This window comes from Talaromyces amestolkiae (genome assembly GCF_001896365.1).
Source record: "Talaromyces amestolkiae strain CIB chromosome Unknown scaffold16.1, whole genome shotgun sequence".
NCBI lineage: Eukaryota > Fungi > Ascomycota > Eurotiomycetes > Eurotiales > Trichocomaceae > Talaromyces > Talaromyces amestolkiae.
The window spans coordinates 473,481-492,047 of record NW_024468052.1 but is presented as its reverse complement, the minus strand read 5'-3'; the positions used below and the strand labels follow the sequence as shown (position 1 = coordinate 492,047).

Sequence of the window (18,567 nt, the reverse complement as noted above, 5' to 3'; positions counted from 1 at the left end):
TTCTGGGTAGGTGGTTTGAAACGCAATCGTGGTATAGAGAAGACAGAAATGTGCAATTTCATGTAGAGAGAGAGCGCCGTCTGAAAATGAAGAAAGACAAGAAGAGAAGCGAGAGAGGAAGGGATGAGGGGCTTTATTATTATTGAGCTGCCAGTAACATCTGGAGAATGGCGCAAGGAGGGGCTGTGAGTCAAAAGTTGCAGTCATCCATTCGATGTTGACTCAGTCTGAAGAGGTAACCCTGCTAACCCTGGTCTAACCGCCTTGGGTGAGCTCTGCGGGCCGCAAAAAAGTTCAATCAACCAGCATGCGACAGTTTGCGCAACTCCTGTCAACTCTACATATTGCCATTGATTTTCTAAGATTCGGAGATTTTCTCTTCTTAACATGCCCTCCCCCTTTTTCAACCCCGGGACAACTTCTTCCGCCGACCAACTCGCCATCCTCCACCTCCGCCGAGACGCCCTCGTCCCGACAATCCTCCGCACCCACGACGACGAAGAGCAAGGCTACGACGAAGGCAAAGTCGTAAACACACGATTCGGCTCGTTTCCCCACACTACACTAATCAATCAACCATGGGGCTCTCAAATAGTAGCCTCAGATGTCAACACCGGTAAAAGATCGCGCACAAAAGGGAAAAGAAAAGCGGCTGCTCTGGCTGATGGTGGTGACGATACTACTACCAGCAATGCCGCGACGGCCGCATCCCCGAAAGCTGCGAGTAGCGGGTTCATTCACTTAATTCCACCTACGCCCGAGTCGTGGACTTCGGCATTGCCGCATCGGACGCAGGTGGTTTACACACCGGATTATAGCTATATTCTGCACAGACTACGTGCTTCGCCGGGCAAGACGATTATCGAGGCTGGTGCGGGGAGTGGCTCGTTTACGCATGCCGCTGCTCGAGCCGTCTTTAACGGATATGCGAGTCTAGAACCTGCACAAAAAAAGCAAAAGACAGGGTTCGGCAAAGTCTGCAGTTTCGAATTCCACGCAACAAGAGCAACGAAAGTTCAAGAAGAGTTGAAACAACACGGCCTCGAAGATGTGGTCCGCGTCACGCACCGCGACGTCTACAATGATGGCTTCTTACTTCCTAATGAAATTGAAAATTCTACTGAGAAAATATCACCAAAAGCAAACGCAATATTTTTGGATCTTCCAGCCCCCTGGCTAGCCCTCAAACATCTCACCCGTCAACCCGCTGACGGCACCGAATCCGCCCTTGACCCGTCAAGCGCAGTACGCATATGTACATTCTCGCCGTGCATGGAACAAGTCCAGAAGACAATTAGCGTCCTCCGCCAACAAGGTTGGCTGCAAATTTCAATGGTAGAGGTACTGCATCGACGGATTGAAGTCCGCAGAGAAGTCGTAGGTCTCGAGACGGAGGGCGTCAGAAGGGCGATGGTGTATCCGCGGTCGGTGGAGGAGGCGGTAGGCAAATTGAGGGTTGTGGAGGGACGGCTGAAGGAGTTTCAAAAAGCTCAAAGGGAGGCGGCTGAAGCTGCTGCTGCCGCTGCTGCCAACGGCGAAGCCGCTCCTGTCAAAGCTGAGGAGGAATCAGTTGAAGAAAAAGAACAGGAAATTCAGAAACAGCAAGCAACCAACCAGACTAAAGAAACTTCGTCACAAATTCCATCGTACGAAATGGGCCGATTGGTTCATCGCACAGAACCGGATCTCAAGACGCACACTTCATATCTCGTTTTTGCAGTCTTGCCTCGCGCATGGTCTGCGGATGATGAGCGGAAAGCGAGAGAACTGTGGCCTTCGCGACCTGCATAGTCTGTCTATAAATATAGATAGAGAAAGATAGAAGCTATGAGACATGGTTTAAGATGCAATTTCGGTGTCTATGTATCATTTCAATTCTTCGTAATATGTTCAGTGATATCTCTAATCGTGCCACGCAAACGTGCCGTATGAAATGTGCAATGTTCAACGCTCTATGCTTCTCTATCTCCTTCATCTTGACAATGTTTATAGATTATTCTCCTGGCGGAATTTATCCCATGCTTCGTTTAGTGTGCTAAACACCGCTCCTGCAATCATCCGTTGTTCGGTGGTAGCATTCGTAGAAATCTATCAATCATCAGTCAAAAATTCTCAAATCAGCAGGAAAAAAAAAGGCATGCTAGAGAGGTCTACCTTATCAGGATGCACCTTTGCGATCCCCTTCATATACTGAATCTTGACCTTATTCGCCAATATCAACTCAGACATATTAATCTTCTTCCACCCGGACTCCGGCCACAGGACATTCTCCAAGCTTCCCAGCAATGCGCGCAAATTGTCCTGTTTCCCATCTCGCCATGCCATTATCTTTGCGTCGACGCTGTCTGTGAGAGCCAATTTCTCCTCGTCGGCTCGCTCGGCGGCTTCGTTAGCGGCGCGGAGGCGTGTAACTGCTTCGGCGGTTGGGGCTGCTTTGCTGCCCGACAAATCGCTTAGAGCGGAAGTGCGAGGGGCCGGTGACGGTTTCTTGGAAGGAGGTCGGGATGTAGTAGGTCGTGCAGCGGCAGCAGCTGGGGCGGGTTTGCTGATGCCAGCTGCTTTTTCGCATCGATTACGACCCTGAATACTTGTGCTACCGCCATGGCCCGCTTCAACGGCCTGTTTCCATGTCTCTGCTGCATCGACCCATTTCTCGAGATGCTCGAGGGCCTCGGCCTTGCGCATAAGCGCTTTTCCGAAGAAGTCCTTCATTGGTTTTGCGGGTTGACCGTTGCCGAGCTCGATAGTTTCCCCTTCGCCCTTTGCAGGTCCAATGAATGCTAGAATCGTGTCTGCGTCAGAGATTGCTACTTTTGGCTCTCCAATCTTCAATGCAGTCATGGCTCSATTGCTGAGTACTAGAATCGTTACGGGATGGCCCGATGGGAGATGGGATAGTGCTTTCGTAAACGCTTCATGCGCTGCGCCGTAATCCCCCCGTTTATATGCATCATTTCCACTCTCACGGTCCTTGTGTGACGATGAAAGTGCCGACTGTGTGACTGAAGGGATTGTGCGCGGGGGAGCTTTGGGCCGTGATGGAATAGGTGTTGATGGTTTCGAAGCTCGTGCAATCGGAGCTTGCGCGGATGGTTTTGCGGGGGCTGGTTTTTCAGGTTTTGAGCTATCCAATAGATCTATATGATTATCCTCAGTGACTGCCGATGGAGCAGGCTGCTGTGGCTTCCGCCGTCTTGCTGGGCTGACATATGCCTGTGCTGATTGCTCTTCCAACGCATTTCGAGTAAGTTGACTTTTGACATCTCGGCCGAAATCTTGAGGACGCCGTTGTTGTTGCTGCTGCTGTGGTTGAGGTTGCCGGAAAGGATTTCTATTCTCTCGTCTCTCAGCTATTGCTTCATTGAAAGGCGCAGGTGCAGGCGCAGGCGCAGGTTGGTGTCGTGGCTCTACAGAACCAGGTCTCCGAGGAGCACTACGAGTAGGCCGACCAGCGCCAGACTCTAGCAGTAAAGCCTCGTCCGTCATATTTGTGGGCTGTTCACGCACCGGACCACGTCGTTGTACATCTTTCTCGGGGACCTTAGGACGATGACCTCGTTCTTCCGGACTTCGAGCAGAAGCAGCTTCTCGCATCCACTTAGGCTGGTTTGGGTCTGCTTCACCGTTAAACTCCTGAACAGCCTGTTGCACTTTCTTGCTTCCTTGTTTCCACAGGGAGTTCGCGGTCTTGAATAGTGAATTGCCAAAGCTGGCAGCCATTTCTCCGACATCTCGCTCGTGGGGCTGCGGGGATCTGCTATCCCCTCGACGTCCCTCCGGTTCCCCTTCTCTCATCCACGAAGGTGAGTATTGTTTACCGGGTGGTTGTTCCTCTCGATTGCGCGGTGGATGTTCTTCAGGTGGAAGTCCCGCCTTAGATCTTGCTTTCTGCCGCGATTCTGAGTGTGCTTGGTTCAAGAGCCATCCAACAGCCGCCTGCACATCTACACCGGATTCTGTACTTTGTAAAGCTTCTGCCGCCTTTTCTGGTGGAAATCCCATATCGACAAGTTCGGCCACGGCGCGGTCTCGTGGATCGTCAGAACGCGCTTGAGGACTCGGGACGGGTGATTTTGATTTGGCCCTTGCAGGCGCAGCTTCAGACACAGGCTTTCCCAATAACCCAAGAAAATCATCGTCATCATTGTCCTGCGTTGTAGATTGTACCGCTGTCGATTTAGATTGTGGCATTGTCCCCAAACCAAACGGATCGTCGTCGTCATCGAACCCCATTTTATTTGCAGGTTCAGCTATTGTTCGATTCATTGGGCTCCGCGTCGCTGATCGAGAAGTAGATGTAGAAGGAATGGGAAAGTTTGTAGATGCATCCACAGGTGCTGCTGAATTAAAGGCGGCCAAGATATCGTCCTCATCTGGAGATGGTATTTGCGCCGCAGATGCTGGCGACGCAGTCCTTGTGCTCCCTTTCCCATCCAAAGTGTCCCAAAACTGAGCATTCTGTCCTCCATACTGTGCCTCGTACTGACTCCGCTTTTCGGCTTCTTGCTTGGATTTCTGTTCTTGCAGCTTCTTCTGTTGCTCCAATAGAGATAAATTCTTATTGTTGTTAGAACTTCCGAAAGATACCAAATTGGCAAAGCTGTCGTTAGCCGGCGTTGCAGGCTTCGATGGCGGGTTGGAATGTCCGTTCGACGATGGCGGCGGCGGCGACGGCCGTGCTTGGATCGAGGGAATGCGCATTGTATTCATCAGTCCCGAGGTCATGGGCGAGGGTTTCTTGTTGGAGTCATTGGAGCTGGGAGTCCAGCTCAGACCGGCGAGATCATCCATCGTGAGTAGAAGACTCGTTAGGCGGCGCGGAAACAATGAGGCGGTTCGAGTTGTGCGGGATGCGTAGAGGGGCACAGTATCAGGCAGGGGATGAGTCACGGAGACTATAAACGGTGATACGACTAAATCATGTCCATCAATTGAACAGGAGGCCGTTCAGAGAAAATACATGTCTGAAACGAGGCGTCGTGTGCCGTCAGGTCAATGTTGCGACAGGAGATTAGTTAGCTATCGAGAGCAGCCACTGATATGTGGCTTAACATAGTGTCACTGTCGTTGTGCCACAGTGGCAGCGGAAGAGCACTGTGGCTGGTGGACGGTGATCAGGCTTTCTGCCTCAGGCTCCCACAGCGTGCCAAGAAATATCCGGCTTTGCTGTTATTCGCAGCCCATGACGCCATTCATAATGTACCACCAACCTATGTCTCATCAGGCGATCACAACATACGGTTTACCGACGGCGATTCTGAAGCATGGACTCGCGATGGGAGTCACCTGATTCTTACCACATGACTCTATCTTCTCCATATGGAGAGTCACGGGAGATGCTCCATACAGACCTACAAAGTCTTGACCTCAGTGGGCCTCGTTCTTAGAGTTCGTCTAAATTGACGCATCGGAAGTCTTCCCGTTGAGCACACACTGTCTCCACCAATACCAGGCCGGTATTACTCCTGTATTCGCGACTATTGAATGTTATCCAATTTGGTAAAACTCAATCGAATTCTTCTTCATTTCTGCCGAGTGCATTTTACTTCGAGTAAGCGGCAGCGGCAGCAGCAACAACAACAGCAACAGTAAGTCAATTGTGCCATGTGGTCGACTAAGTACGTATGTTGCAGTGCTGATTGTGCGACGGTCTACCAATTCTGGCAATCGGAGCGGACCGTCGAGGACTTGATATCGCCCGAATTGGCATATGCAATGGCACGCTACGCGGCTATAATCATACGTCTTATTGCAGAGTAATGTACGTATTAGCGGTACGTATCTGCGTAATCATGCATTCTACAGGTTCTCCGTACATATAGGAAACTGTGTCAAACTGTGTCCATCCTGATTTCAAGCTACACGAATCACAGACCATATATGCGACCCGGTGTCAAGGTCTTGGGACCCAGGCTTTCTTCTTGGGTATCTTGCAAGTTTGACTTTCTTATGTTACTTTTGTTTTTACTTTTTCTTCAATAAGCTAAAGTATGATCGTGGGTTTTCCTTTCCTGACAAGGGAACAATCTCCGTGTTGTGCACATATGTCATACAGAGTATGCACAACGTTCTGGCTCAATACGTTGTTTTGTGGTCCATGTGCCGTTCGGTACCCTGATCAAAAGCCAAAGGATCAAGCTTATGCTCCGTCGCTGAGTTGTCAAGTTACTAAAGATGGAATTTGCCACCACAAGGAGTATAAACTCTGGAGAAATCACACACGAATGGAGGACTAAGCGAGACGGGTTACTGGACACCATAGTACGGAGTACGGAGGCGTACTGCGGGGATGCCTATTTCTGTCTGTGTGTAGGATCAACTGTGTATCGCTATCAGTAACGTATCGATAATCAGACACTATTAAGGTACGAGCGATCGGCTTATCAAGACATTTTGCCGGCCGGACTTACCCTTATTGTGATAGGACTGATCGCGTGTCTGTAGCGAATAAATGAATTGGTAGAAGATAGAGAAGATTGTAACCCTGCCACAGAGTAAGCCACTGTATGGTGTTTGTCACAAACGGTAAGAAAGTACGTACCGGTCATTGCCATCGGCGGGAGTCCGTGCTTTGACACACGCAAACAAGCAGCACAGGCCAAATTGAGGCCCGGGAAATAGACTCCGAGCGTCGGTAATTCTGTATTGCTTCTGTAACGACATACAATACTGAAAAACGTTCTTACAGTGTTGATCTACGATGCAAGCCCAAGAGAGTATCAATGTATCAGGTCATGGCATGCCGCAAGTACGTACATGCGAGCATGCAAGCTCGATATGCCTCTAGACGGCGAACTCCGTCCAATGCAGAGGGTAGCTTATGGGCTAACTCCATGAGGGGCAAGGTAACGCCTCGACGCGAATGTATTGTTACACTGGGCGGGCTAGCGAAATAAGGGTCTGCGCCGTACCTTGGCTAGTTCGTAGATTGTTTGCCTGTTTGGATAGTGCTCCGTCTTATGGCACGTCGTAGTGCGTACACTGTACGTAGTAGGGTAATGGAGATAGCACGGTGAAGATACCAGATAGTGATACACTGATACGTAGTACGCAGCCAGTATTTCTATGTGTTGATGCCACTCACCCAAACGCCGACTCTACCTTCAGATTCCAAATACATACTCTGACCGGACTGTTCACCATGCCAATCGCTATTCACTGGTTACTTCGGGCGTTCAGAGTCTCTCCTCCGTCTAACTAACAAAATAGGTTCTTCCAGGGTCCAGGCTCTAGCCGGCGGACGCTCCGACTAGTCAGGACTCAGGAGCCCCAGTTTACCCGACGCCTACAGTCTCTTGATCTATCCTCCTCTTCCTCCAACTTTACTTCGATTCTTCTTGGTCTTCGTTCTGTTGTGGTCATTTGTCTCCGGTTTTTTCTTTTTTGCTTTTTCCTGCTTTTCTTCTTCTCCAAAAGTACTTCTTTCATCGGTGCCTGTCGGATAATCACCAAATAATCACCCCGCCGGATCTTCTCACGAAACTAACGGCTCCTTGCTTGACAAAAAAGTACTATTGATTCTAATCCTCCGTTCTGGCACCACGTCCAGACTTCCAAATCGCGAAAATAAAAGCGTCTTTCGAATTGAGTTTACGTCTCGATCTTTTGTGACCAACTGGCCTTTGAAGATTTGCTTTTTCCACGTCTGCAGCACGTGTCATCTAACTCCTTTATTCTCCCCTCACCCCTTCCCCGCTCTCGACTTATCTTTCTTATGCCAGGCGGCGCGCACTCAACCACCACCAAAACACCCCCAAACACCCAATAGATTGAATCGAAACATTCAGTCACAATGGGTTTGTTTAAGAGGAAAGATTCAAAACATTCAATTCACAGCGAGGAGGACCAGGATGCCCAATCGGCGCACAGTACACGCAATTCAACAGCCTCCTTAAGGTCGTCTGCGATCAAATCAACCGGAAATTTGCCGGTGTCAATTCCAGAAGTCCCAATCTCCAAGCCTCCTGATCCAAGTCTCGACCCAGCTGCCTATCTACGAAGTATACATGCCGTTCGCGAGCGCTCCAGGATTGTGCTTCAAAAAGCCAGAGCAGATAAGTTGACACATTTTGATGTGGATATGAGCAAATTTGAAGCGACTGCGCAATATGTCGTTTCCATTATAAAGGTGCGCCATTGTCTGTTATGCTATCAGCTTTCACTAACCTGTTTTGAAGCGAGATTATGCTCCCGACTACTCGTCAATCCCTCCGCACGGCCGTTGGCAGCATTTTGATGTCGGTGGAAGGCCGCGAATCGACCAGCTCCTACAATCATGGCCCAGCACAATCGATCCCACGGAACGAACCAGAAGATTAATCGACCTATTTTTGATATCTGTCTTGCTAGACGCCGGCGCAGGAAACAAGTGGACGTACAAGTCTAAAGAGTCCGGAAAGGTGTTTTCGCGAAGCGAGGGCCTTGCCGTGGCAAGCCTGGAAATGTTCAAGACGGGTTTATTTAGCAGTGATCCTACTGAGCCATGCCAGGTCGATGGTGCAGGATTGAAGAAAGTGACTGTTGAACTCTTAGCGAAGGGTATGCAACACTCGGAGCATAATCCGCTTGCAGGATTAGAGGGTCGAGCGGGTCTTTTGCAACGACTTTCCGAGGCGTTGAACAATCAAGAGCTTTTTGGAGTTGACGCTCGACCGGGCAATATGCTTGGTATGTTATTTCTGGGGGTCAGACGGAGACCAAGGCTAATATACATTAGATTACCTCCTTTCCCACCCTACGACACTCGCATCATCAGTCCCAATCGTGTCGATACCCACATTATGGTCCGTGCTGATGGACGGACTAGCTGGCATCTGGCCACCATCACGGACACAAATCGACGGAGTTTCGATCGGCGACGCATGGAGATGCTCCACCTTACCACAACATCCGCCAGCTAAGCCCTGGGAGGGCATTGCACCGTTCCACAAATTAACGCAATGGCTATGCTATTCCATAATGGTGCCCATGACACGGTTGATGAAGATTCATTTCGCCGGCGCGGAGCTTCTAACAGGTCTTCCGGAGTACCGAAACGGTGGTCTCTTGATTGACTTGGGACTATTGACCCTGAAGGATGCGGAGATGCAGAGGGGCCTCAAAGCTTATGAAGACAATGCTCGGAGAGAGGGTCAACCGAGCATGGAGGTCGTTCCAGTGTTTTCAGCAGATGACGACGTTATTGTCGAATGGCGAGCTGTCACTGTGGGATTCTTGGACGATTTGTTAGAGGAGGTCAATCATGAGCTCGGTCTTCGGGGAGATGATGCTCTTTCTCTAGCTCAATTGCTTGAAGCTGGCACATGGAAGGTAAATTGTTCTCCCAAGTCTAAAGAAATGAAATCTCATCAATGATACTTAGGGCGGACGCGAGATTGCAGAAGTCTCAAGACCAAACACGAAAGAGCCACCGATTATGATTATATCCGATGGCACAGTCTTCTGATCATTTATTACAAATCTCGGGCATATTTCTATCGAATATGACGAGCCTTTATTCTTCGATTCTATTCTTTGTCTCGACTTTTTCGCTTCACCTTTTGTTCAATACAGAGACGTCTTTGATTGATGATGATACCAATGGTTAAATGAGTTTCCCTATCACGACGGCAAAGACCATACCTTGATTACGATGCAATCTACGCATTGCATGACTACATCTTATCTACCAGCATAATAATATCAGAAAATCGATACCATCGACGCATCGACTTCCTTTCTTTCCAGACGACGCAGTCTGTCTAGTTTTTCGCTTCTTATAACCCCTGTGTTTACTTCTTTGCACGCCTTTTGGATCCCCGGTGTGATATATACTTGAGCTTATATTTATTTATATTCGGATTGTAGAGAATACCACCTTATTTCTTCTCTATTTCTTTATATTATATTATAAATATATATATATATTTATTATACATACTATTAACATACTGCGTATGGTTACCCCACTTGTAGTGGCTATTGGCGGCAGTTCTTAGTAATGACGCACTGGCTTTCCTGCCTTGCCGTATTCTTCATTAGCCTCGTTCAACCCATTGCTCTTCTGACACTCACTTAGTTACAGTATTCACGCACTGCACAATAGCTGACATAGCTGATATAGCTATACCGTGTGAATTCACTGTGAATTCACTGTGAATTATACATATCCCACCTGCATGGGAGTCCCCGCCCAGCTCTAACGCACAGGACCACGGTCCATGCGACACCCGACTGAGAACAACCACCTCAGCCATCCACCATAACCAGCTCGTGCCTACCCTGGTAAAATAGCTTGTCATAATCCACTATGGATCTCCGCAAGAAGAAGAGGAAGGTCCTTCTAATGGGCAAAAGTGGCTCTGGAAAGTCGTCAATGCGATCAATCATTTTCAGCAACTACGTTGCAAAGGATGTACGCCGATTAGGTGCCACCATTGATGTGGAACACAGTCATGTGAAGTTTATGGGGAATTTGACCTTGAATCTTTGGGATTGTGGAGGGTAATTATTTCTTTCTTCTTGATATCTTGCGCAGAACTGACTCCTCCAGACAAGATGCGTTCATGGAGACCTACCTCGGCGGCCAACGAAGCAACATATTCTCCGACGTCGCCGTCCTCATCTATGTGTTCGATATTGAATCCCGCGAAGTCGAGCGCGACCTCGATACCTACAACGCCGTCATCGAGGCCCTGCACCAACACAGTCCCAGCGCACACGTGTTCTGTCTGATCCACAAACTCGACCTAATCCAAGCTGAGCACCGCCAACGCATTTACGAAGAAAGGTCGTCGCTGATCCGCCACCGCTCAAAACATTTCGATATTGATACCTTTGGCAGCAGTATCTGGGATCAATCCCTGTACAAAGCGTGGGCCGGGATCGTGCACAAACTCATTCCGAATTTGTACGTTATCGAGCGCTTCCTGAGCGCGTTCGCGACCAAGATCGATGCAGAAGAGGTCATTCTATTTGAGCGCTCGACGTTCTTGACGGTTACATCATTTGCGTCTGAGGTCGGAAGCCTGAACCCGATTTACGATCGTCATGAACGACTATCCAATATCATGAAGGCATTCAAACACTGCGCAGCTCGCAATACGCATACTACTCCGGCCTCTGCAGGGTTTCTGGTTATGCATACAAAGACGCCACAATTCAACGTCTTTCTGGGCCGGTTTACGGATAACACGTACATCTTTGTGGTGGTGCCACCGGGCGAAGCTGCCTACAACTGCGCAGTACTGAATACAATGTTGGCGAGAGAAGGGTTCGCGAAGGCGGCTTTGGCGGGCCATGGTGGTGACGGGTTCCCTCTGCCGATGTCTACGTCTGCCGCGTCGCATTCCAAGGGTCAGAATGGAGGCCAATACGGATCCTTGCGGGAATGATTGATGAAATGAACGATATGAATTGCCGGGGTCGTGCCATAGATCCGATAGACTCCCGCATTGCCTGTACGATCCTAGGCTTGATTTGTTGATTATTTTCAGCGATGGCGTTGTTACTTGCGAAGTGTGAACTCGGTATGAGTCTGAAGTCCGGCGCTTTATTGATACAAACAAAACTCATGTACATAGTCAAAATGAACAGATACCCTAACAATTTCTACTAAACATCAATTGCCTAGGTCAGTGTAAGGATGATTCGTCGGTTCGTGAACAGCTCAGACGATTGCTGTCTATTCAACAATTTGGTCGAGATATGGATTTTTACCAAAATTAGTCCAGAATCTAGACATCCAATCCAGTTTGAGGCTGATATGTAGCATGATGTATGAAATTATCTAACATCTTCAACTCTGCATTGAGATACAACGAAAGCCGACTTTACAGTGCTCAAATCTCACATGAACTGCGCGACTCGCTGTTCTCGCTGGCTCGTGGCTCTAACTCTATCCGTTGTTTTCGACGCTACAAGCAGTCAATCTCTTTGTGACGTGTTAAGATGGCTACCTGACGGCATTAAAGCCAGCGAGAATGGCGCTCTGGGATAAGGACTTCGTTGACGCGGTAGGTTTTGCGCAGGCACATCTCGCAAAACAGCGGGACTAGGCACGACATCGCCTCGAGACGAAGAGTCCGCAGGCCCTGTTTGTGTTGGTGCCTGTGCCTGTGGAGGTGGATTTGGAATGTGAGACGCCGCCTACTTCTGGAAAGGGAGACTCTATACGGCATATATGTCTATAGTATTGGTACCGGACGAGGTTTCGCTACTTTCTCATAAGCACTCATAAATCGTAGCAATGTCTCCTCATCATTAGCTTTCGCGACAATGCACAACCCAAATGGCCGATTGTTATATCGAAGCTGTCCTATCGGCACCGTGGCAATGGGATACCCTACAAACGCAATCAGCACCATAGCCCTCTCTCAAAAACACCAGGAGGAAGGAGAAATACCGGCAGCGGCAGCATGGATACACAATGGCGAATCTCCCGGGGCAGCAATGAGCTTTACCTGCTGTTCATCAAAGGCCCCATCGAGAATTTGTCTTGCTGTCCTGCGGAGGTCATATTTGACTTTGTCGATGTCTTGTTTTGTTTCGGTGCTATTCATTGCGGATTCGAGGTCATTTTGTTCTGTGAATGCTACACGTCTTTAAGCGAAGTATCGGGGTCTGAGGGGAAGGGGGCAACGTACGGACAGGAAGGGCTGTTTCGGAATTCTCGTTGTTGTATCTGACGATATCTGCGACGCTGCTGATGAGACAGTCGTCGAATGAGTTGATGAATCTAGGTATGCAGATGTTTTTGAAGTCCCAATCTTTGGAACAATTGGTTAGTGGTGTCATCTCAAGGTGTGAATCGTGGGTGATGACTTACATGCAATCGCGAGTATTCCCTTCAGGGCTGAAGTATCCTCCAGACTGATCGGATACCTCAATGGACAGCCTTTATGTCGTAAAATAGACACCGTCTCTTCGTACTCATCCACCTAACACTGAACGATCAGCTTCTTGAACATATAATGGGTCTGAACTACGTACCATTTGCTCCGCCGTCCCCTCAAATTGGGTACAAAAATCCTCTCCCATTTTCCACACCCTCGGATCCAGGAAGCCTACCTCGATCCTCTCCCAAGTATCCGTTTCGACGGGTAAATCGAAGCTCCTTCCTAGCAAAATCTCAGTAAGTACGCGCACATCAGCAGCTGACTTCGCCATAGGCCCGGGACTATCGAAAAACTCCGTCATGCAGTACAGCCCCGTGGTATCTTGAATTCCAACGGTAGGTTTGAGCGCATACAAACCAGCGCGTGTCGAGGGTGTAACGATAGAACCGATTGTCTCTGTGCCCATAGCGAGAGGAGCGAAACCAGCTGCTACTGAGACCGCCGAACCGGTCGATGATCCGCCTGGTGCCTATACAACTCATCAGTAGGTTGAATTGCGAATAGTCAATTTGTTTGTGCTAACAGAATGACCGAGTAATTTTTCATTCTCTTCCATCTTCCCCACGTACGACGAGAGCGTCTGACCACCGTGCGCAGACCAGCCAGGCATCATCATTGTCATTTTCATGCCCGCGAACTCCTATTATAACGATCAATGCCAAGTAAAATCACCTCACAGAGACAAAATGAGATACGAACAGTCATATTCCCCTTCCCCAAAATAATCAACCCGGCATCAAGCAACCGCTGCGTGATCGCGCCATTTTTCGAGGTTACAGATCCTATAAACGCCCTGGATCCGGCGGTCGTGCTCATCCCCAATGACTCTGAGGCGGTCACGAAGCTGTCTTTTAGCACGATTGGTATTCCGTGGAAGGGGGATCTGGGGCCGGAAGTTTGGCGCTCTGCGTCTAGGGCTGCGGCGATCGCAAGGACTTTGCTGCGTGGCGCAAGTGAGATAAGTGCGTTGAGGAAGGGTTCATGGCGATCAATTTGTGTGAAGTAGGATTGGACGATTTGGACGCTTGTGAGTTTGTTTTGAACTAGAAGATTTTGGAGGTCTGATGCCGTGGTGGTTAGGACGTTGAAGGCCATTTTGCTGGGAGGCTCAACGTAGAGCTTGCAATTAGGATTTAAGGGATGAGTGAGAGTGATGCGAGGTGGTTCGAGTGCATGCTTAATTTGTATTTATTCCGTCAAATTAAATTGTAGGCTGCTGGATAAATATTTACATGGGGTAACTTTGTTCTATTGTAACGCGATCGCCTGGGCCGAGGTGTTAGCGCAGGCGTCTTAGGGCTAAAATACCCGATTGGGAAATTCTAGCGCGATCCCCGTCCAACAGCTTCTATGCTACGTTTTTGTGTTCGATATTCTCAAGGCAGCGAGAAAACATTGAGCAAAGCAAAACACTATTTCAAATATGAAGGTCCCAACATAAAGTCTTGCACAAGTGTCTCATGTGTGCCCAGATAATTCAATGTTGGTAAAGAATAATTCGACATCTGGAAGACGAACAACCAAGTAAAAGATATTACAGGCCCAAAATCATCCAAGCCTAGCTCAAAATAACAGACCATGGAGGCTTCTCAAACAGGGTGCGGAATTTGCGCTGTCATGAATCACCAGTACTGCGATATACACGAAGTGTTGAAGAATTACTTGGCTTGCTCAAGAGTGACGCCTGATACAGAGTCACGATCTGGACTGACAACTCTCGATCCGCCAAGTTGATCATTTTGAACACAATTTACAGCTGCATAATTGGCAAATATGCTGCCAAAGGCGCCAGTGACAGTGCTAAAAGCAGCATTGATCCATCCTGTATACCTTTGACCGAATTCCGCGATCTTTTCCCCAGCCTTTGAAGGGAGTTCATGGATCCTGACCATGCGATCCTTGAGCCAATTGATGACTTGGCTAGCCAACTTGCCACAGACAGATAGACCCATGCAATAGATCTTTGCTGCATCTGGTCGAGAGACTTCTGGTAGTTTTTTTATCTTCTCCACACCAAAACATTTGAGATCATCCCATCGTTTGTTGCTCGCCGCCTTCTGCTTTTCGACTTCCTCAGTGAGAAACATTTCCCACACTCTTTCGGTAGCATCGCTCTTTGTTTCCTTGAAGCGCTGCATGGATTTGTGGATGGCAGAACAGTCAGCCTCAGTCTCTTTGATTGCGGTGTCAAGTTTTTCTTTTAGCTGTGCGTAGACATCTGAAACTTCATATATTGTAGATATATCCATAGCCGTAGAATTAATGTAAGAGAAAGCGGCCTCAGTTGTGATCATCTGGGGTGTTTTCTCCTGGTAAATTGTCACGAGCGGAGCATTTCCTTCCGTAGAGGCAAGACGGAGCAAATCAATCTCCTTCTCAAAGGAGCGCTGCCAGTCATTGATACTTGTTTCTGCTGACATCTTGATTTCTCTATCTGTTCTATTAGTCATAAGTGCACTACATGGTCTGAATGACAAGAAGGCACTAAAGGAGGTCCCTCAAGGATTATGAGTCGCGGAAAATCTTCCGTCAGGGTAGCAATTTTGGTAGATGACTAGTAGGAGGATTTCAACAGATGAACGATGGAGAAGTAGAAAGCAGAGGAAGAAGTCAACACATCTTTATACCTTGCAGAATCATTTCCTTACGCATGATACGGCTCGCATTGATCCGAATTACCTATGTGACCATGAAATTCTACAATCAAGCTCTGGGTTTTTGGTCATGACAGCCGCGGTCAAGATTGCCACAAACCTAGCCTAGCTGATACTCTAGGTTGAATGCGCCCCGGTAATGCATAGCACTTGTTCTAGTAATGGCTCGTATTGGCTCTAAGTAGCTTGTGTAAAGCAAGTGATGTGAAAATAGCCCAAGACTTGAGTTACTACATCAGACAGCGCGTACTTACCCAGCTGAGATACCCACCACGGACCGTGCCTCGTGTACCTTTGGATATGGGGAAAATTGATCTGTTAGATCTAGATCGTGGGGTTCTGTCAACTTTATCCGAGGACCTAGCAATTGTCTGACAAACCACTCACTGATTCAGGCGGAAAAAGTGGTGGCAACTATGGTTGGAGGGTACCTGAAAAGTGAGGAATTGACGCACACAGTCAGAATCACATACCGAGTCAAAATCTAGAACAAGTTTACACAGATCCATGGTCGCCGGAGCCCTCAGCTTGCTATTCTGAAGTCTAACCCCAGTTCTTGATATTAGGTTAGAATAGCCGTGCTAGTTTATCCTGTTGGCACTTTTACCGTTGTATGTTCCCTTCACTGTGTCACTAGCGATAGACACGCCCTCACTCACCAGCTTATATCGTCAAGCTACACGATCTCTTCGTGTAAGGACTACAGGACTTCGGCTCCATTCACTATCCGCCTCGAAGCTCACGCAAGGGCTATATTCCTGAATCGCAACCATTATAAGCCAGTGGCTTCAAAGAAAAACTCTCTTATCAAAGTCACCATGATATGCTTCGGTTCTATCAAGTTCTCTCTACTTTCATAGAGGTTGGGCGGACGTATGTGGCTTCCTTTGGGAGGATTTGGAGGGCTACAGTGTATGAATGGCCCATCTTTACATAGTGGACAGATGTTTAAGTATTGTGTCGGGAGGAGTTTCTGGTGAGACTTGTGAGCCTTACTCAGGATGCTGCCTTCCTCATGGGGCCGATTAGATAATGCCGTCATCCTGCCAAAACTACTCCCGTAAACACACTGACTCGATATGAACGCTCATTATAATATTTGATCTGATCGTTCAGATAAATTGTTCAATACAGCTATATCTACCCCATCCTGCTCAACTCATCATTGTACATCCGGTAGGCGAACGGCAATGTCGCCTGATTGTGTAATGTATCGTACCCAGGGCAAAGATGGGTATTGTAACTAGAACATGTCAGTTTTAATATTCATCTTTTGTTTTCGACGGATCATACCTTCGGCTCAATAATCTTCAAATATCGCACCTGTATACCGCTCGTCGTAAAGTAGGGTATCTCGAACTTGACATTTATAGGGCGCTTTCCTTTTCCAGTTTGACCTGCTCCTCCCATACTGCCTCCAAATCCGCCAGTCATGCCTCCACCGTGCTCATCGTCGCCTTTGACCGAAGGCAGGCCGAGTTCAGCGCGCATAAGGAATTCCTTGCCGCCACCGAACTGTTTGATTTTCCAGATGATGGCCGACTTTTCAGGTGCGTAGTGGACTGATCCTATGTTGGTGCGAAAACGTGGTGAATCTGCGTCTTCGGGGACGGGGACTAGGATTTCGACATTGTTGGCTGTGCTGCGGCGTTTGAATTGAGCTTTTGCCTGTTGATTACACTAATTAGTATGAGAGAGAGTAAAGTAATGTGCTTGACGAACCTTGAGCATATACTCAATTCTCGACCCAGAATGAGACTCTACCACACACTCCACCCAGATCAACGGCTTCACCTGCGTATTAAGACGATAACTCATCAACTCAAACTCTCCGTCCGGCGGAATAAAGCTGATTGTGCGGTCATTCTCGAATCGCGATAGTCGAACACATTGATGGAACTTGACATCTTCCATCTCGACTGCTTTGCCTCGAGTCGCCCGTCCCGTAGTCTCGAACATGGCCTTGTCGTTTAGACCCAAGCGTAGCTCGGGCATACCGCTGAGGTAGCATTTCATCTTAATGGCTCCTAGGATTTCGGAGCGTAGAACGTTGCCGTTTGCTGAGACGAGGAGGTTGAGGGACTCGACAACGTCGAGGAAGACTTCGTTCTTTCGGTAGCGAATACCTTCGCTTCGCCATGAAACGGCGTTTGTGACGGCGATGGGTGGTCGGGCCTGAACCTCCAACTTGTGTGACTCTTGCGTGATATATCTATTGAACAGCCAAGTTAGCCTTATGCAAAACAGTTCAGGCCTTGTCAAAGACTGACTCTTGCAAAATCTTGGTTTCCGTAGTCTGCGGGTACCCAAAGTCCATCATCTCATCCAACAACTCATAGATAACGACAAAGTTATCCCGAATACTTTCCTCCTCCAATTCTTTGAAATATTCGGTGAAGACTTCGACAATTTTGTGAAGGAAGAGGAGGATTTCGGTTGCATTGGTATTTCGTTTCGTTAACGCTAGAAGGTAGAGATTATTATGACGGATATACAGATACTGCGGTCATGGTCTATTAGCTACTTTGAACTGGAGAGGAATCGGCGGAGATGACAACACATACGTTAATGCCCTCGTGCGAAAAGCAGGGAGGCACGGCTGAGCTCTCTTCTTCAGCTTCGCTGAGGAGGATAGGGAATTTCTCGACTGCTGACATGGGAATGTCACCGCGGTAGTTGCGGGCAAGAAGGGCCTGCATACAGTCAGTTCCGCACAGGAGATCACGGTCACAGCTCATAGAGCATTGAACTCATGAGTCGCAGCATGATACTTGGACATAATAACCATACCTTGCCCTTCAAGTCCAAGAAGAATAGAGCCGACGCCATGATGTGCGTGCTGTGCAAGGTCCTCTGGGAGGTTCGGAGGTTGTGTAGTCGTCGGCGGGGGTTTAGAATACAATCAATTAAAGGCACATCTCGACGAGTTGAATCCCTCGCAATTTCTTTCAACAATCAATTCAAATTAGTAAGGAGCAATGCGAGGCCGTGAAAATGATGTTGTCGTAGACTGCGGGCAACATCATCATCGTGCTGCT

At 48.3% G+C, this 18,567-nt stretch overlaps 7 protein-coding genes across 7 annotated transcripts; 3 read left to right on the top strand and 4 right to left on the bottom strand.

Moving 5' to 3' along the window:
• Positions 1-387: 387 nt before the first annotated feature.
• Positions 388-1,791, top strand: BHQ10_007702 (uncharacterized protein; the record flags this gene model as incomplete). Its single annotated transcript, XM_040880427.1, has 1 exon — positions 388-1,791. One exon carries the CDS (start codon positions 388-390, stop codon positions 1,789-1,791), a length of 1,404 nt encoding a protein of 467 aa, XP_040736205.1.
• Positions 1,792-1,986: 195 nt separating this feature from the next.
• Positions 1,987-4,791, bottom strand: BHQ10_007701 (uncharacterized protein; the record flags this gene model as incomplete). The annotated part of the gene is made up of 2 exons (XM_040880426.1): positions 1,987-2,088; positions 2,155-4,791. 2 exons carry the CDS (start codon positions 4,789-4,791, stop codon positions 1,987-1,989), a joined length of 2,739 nt encoding a protein of 912 aa, XP_040736204.1.
• Positions 4,792-7,792: 3,001 nt separating this feature from the next.
• On the top strand, positions 7,793-9,445 carry BHQ10_007700 (uncharacterized protein; the record flags this gene model as incomplete). The annotated part of the gene is made up of 4 exons (XM_040880425.1): positions 7,793-8,128; positions 8,178-8,667; positions 8,717-9,309; positions 9,362-9,445. 4 exons carry the CDS (start codon positions 7,793-7,795, stop codon positions 9,443-9,445), a joined length of 1,503 nt encoding a protein of 500 aa, XP_040736203.1.
• Positions 9,446-10,288: 843 nt separating this feature from the next.
• On the top strand, positions 10,289-11,372 carry BHQ10_007699 (uncharacterized protein; the record flags this gene model as incomplete). The annotated part of the gene is made up of 2 exons (XM_040880422.1): positions 10,289-10,482; positions 10,532-11,372. The coding sequence occupies 2 exons, from the start codon at positions 10,289-10,291 to the stop codon at positions 11,370-11,372; spliced, it is 1,035 nt and encodes a 344-aa protein (XP_040736202.1).
• Positions 11,373-12,164: 792 nt separating this feature from the next.
• Positions 12,165-13,970, bottom strand: BHQ10_007698 (uncharacterized protein; the record flags this gene model as incomplete). The annotated part of the gene is made up of 7 exons (XM_040880421.1): positions 12,165-12,322; positions 12,383-12,571; positions 12,624-12,746; positions 12,806-12,917; positions 12,970-13,344; positions 13,399-13,515; positions 13,575-13,970. The coding sequence occupies 7 exons, from the start codon at positions 13,968-13,970 to the stop codon at positions 12,165-12,167; spliced, it is 1,470 nt and encodes a 489-aa protein (XP_040736201.1).
• A 563-nt stretch (positions 13,971-14,533) lies between these two features.
• BHQ10_007697 (uncharacterized protein) lies at positions 14,534-15,295 on the bottom strand (the record flags this gene model as incomplete). Its single annotated transcript, XM_040880420.1, has 1 exon — positions 14,534-15,295. The coding sequence occupies one exon, from the start codon at positions 15,293-15,295 to the stop codon at positions 14,534-14,536; it is 762 nt and encodes a 253-aa protein (XP_040736200.1).
• A 1,396-nt stretch (positions 15,296-16,691) lies between these two features.
• On the bottom strand, positions 16,692-18,358 carry BHQ10_007696 (uncharacterized protein; the record flags this gene model as incomplete). The annotated part of the gene is made up of 6 exons (XM_040880419.1): positions 16,692-16,772; positions 16,823-17,197; positions 17,252-17,741; positions 17,800-18,029; positions 18,094-18,222; positions 18,320-18,358. 6 exons carry the CDS (start codon positions 18,356-18,358, stop codon positions 16,692-16,694), a joined length of 1,344 nt encoding a protein of 447 aa, XP_040736199.1.
• Between the last annotated feature and the right edge of the window lie 209 nt (positions 18,359-18,567).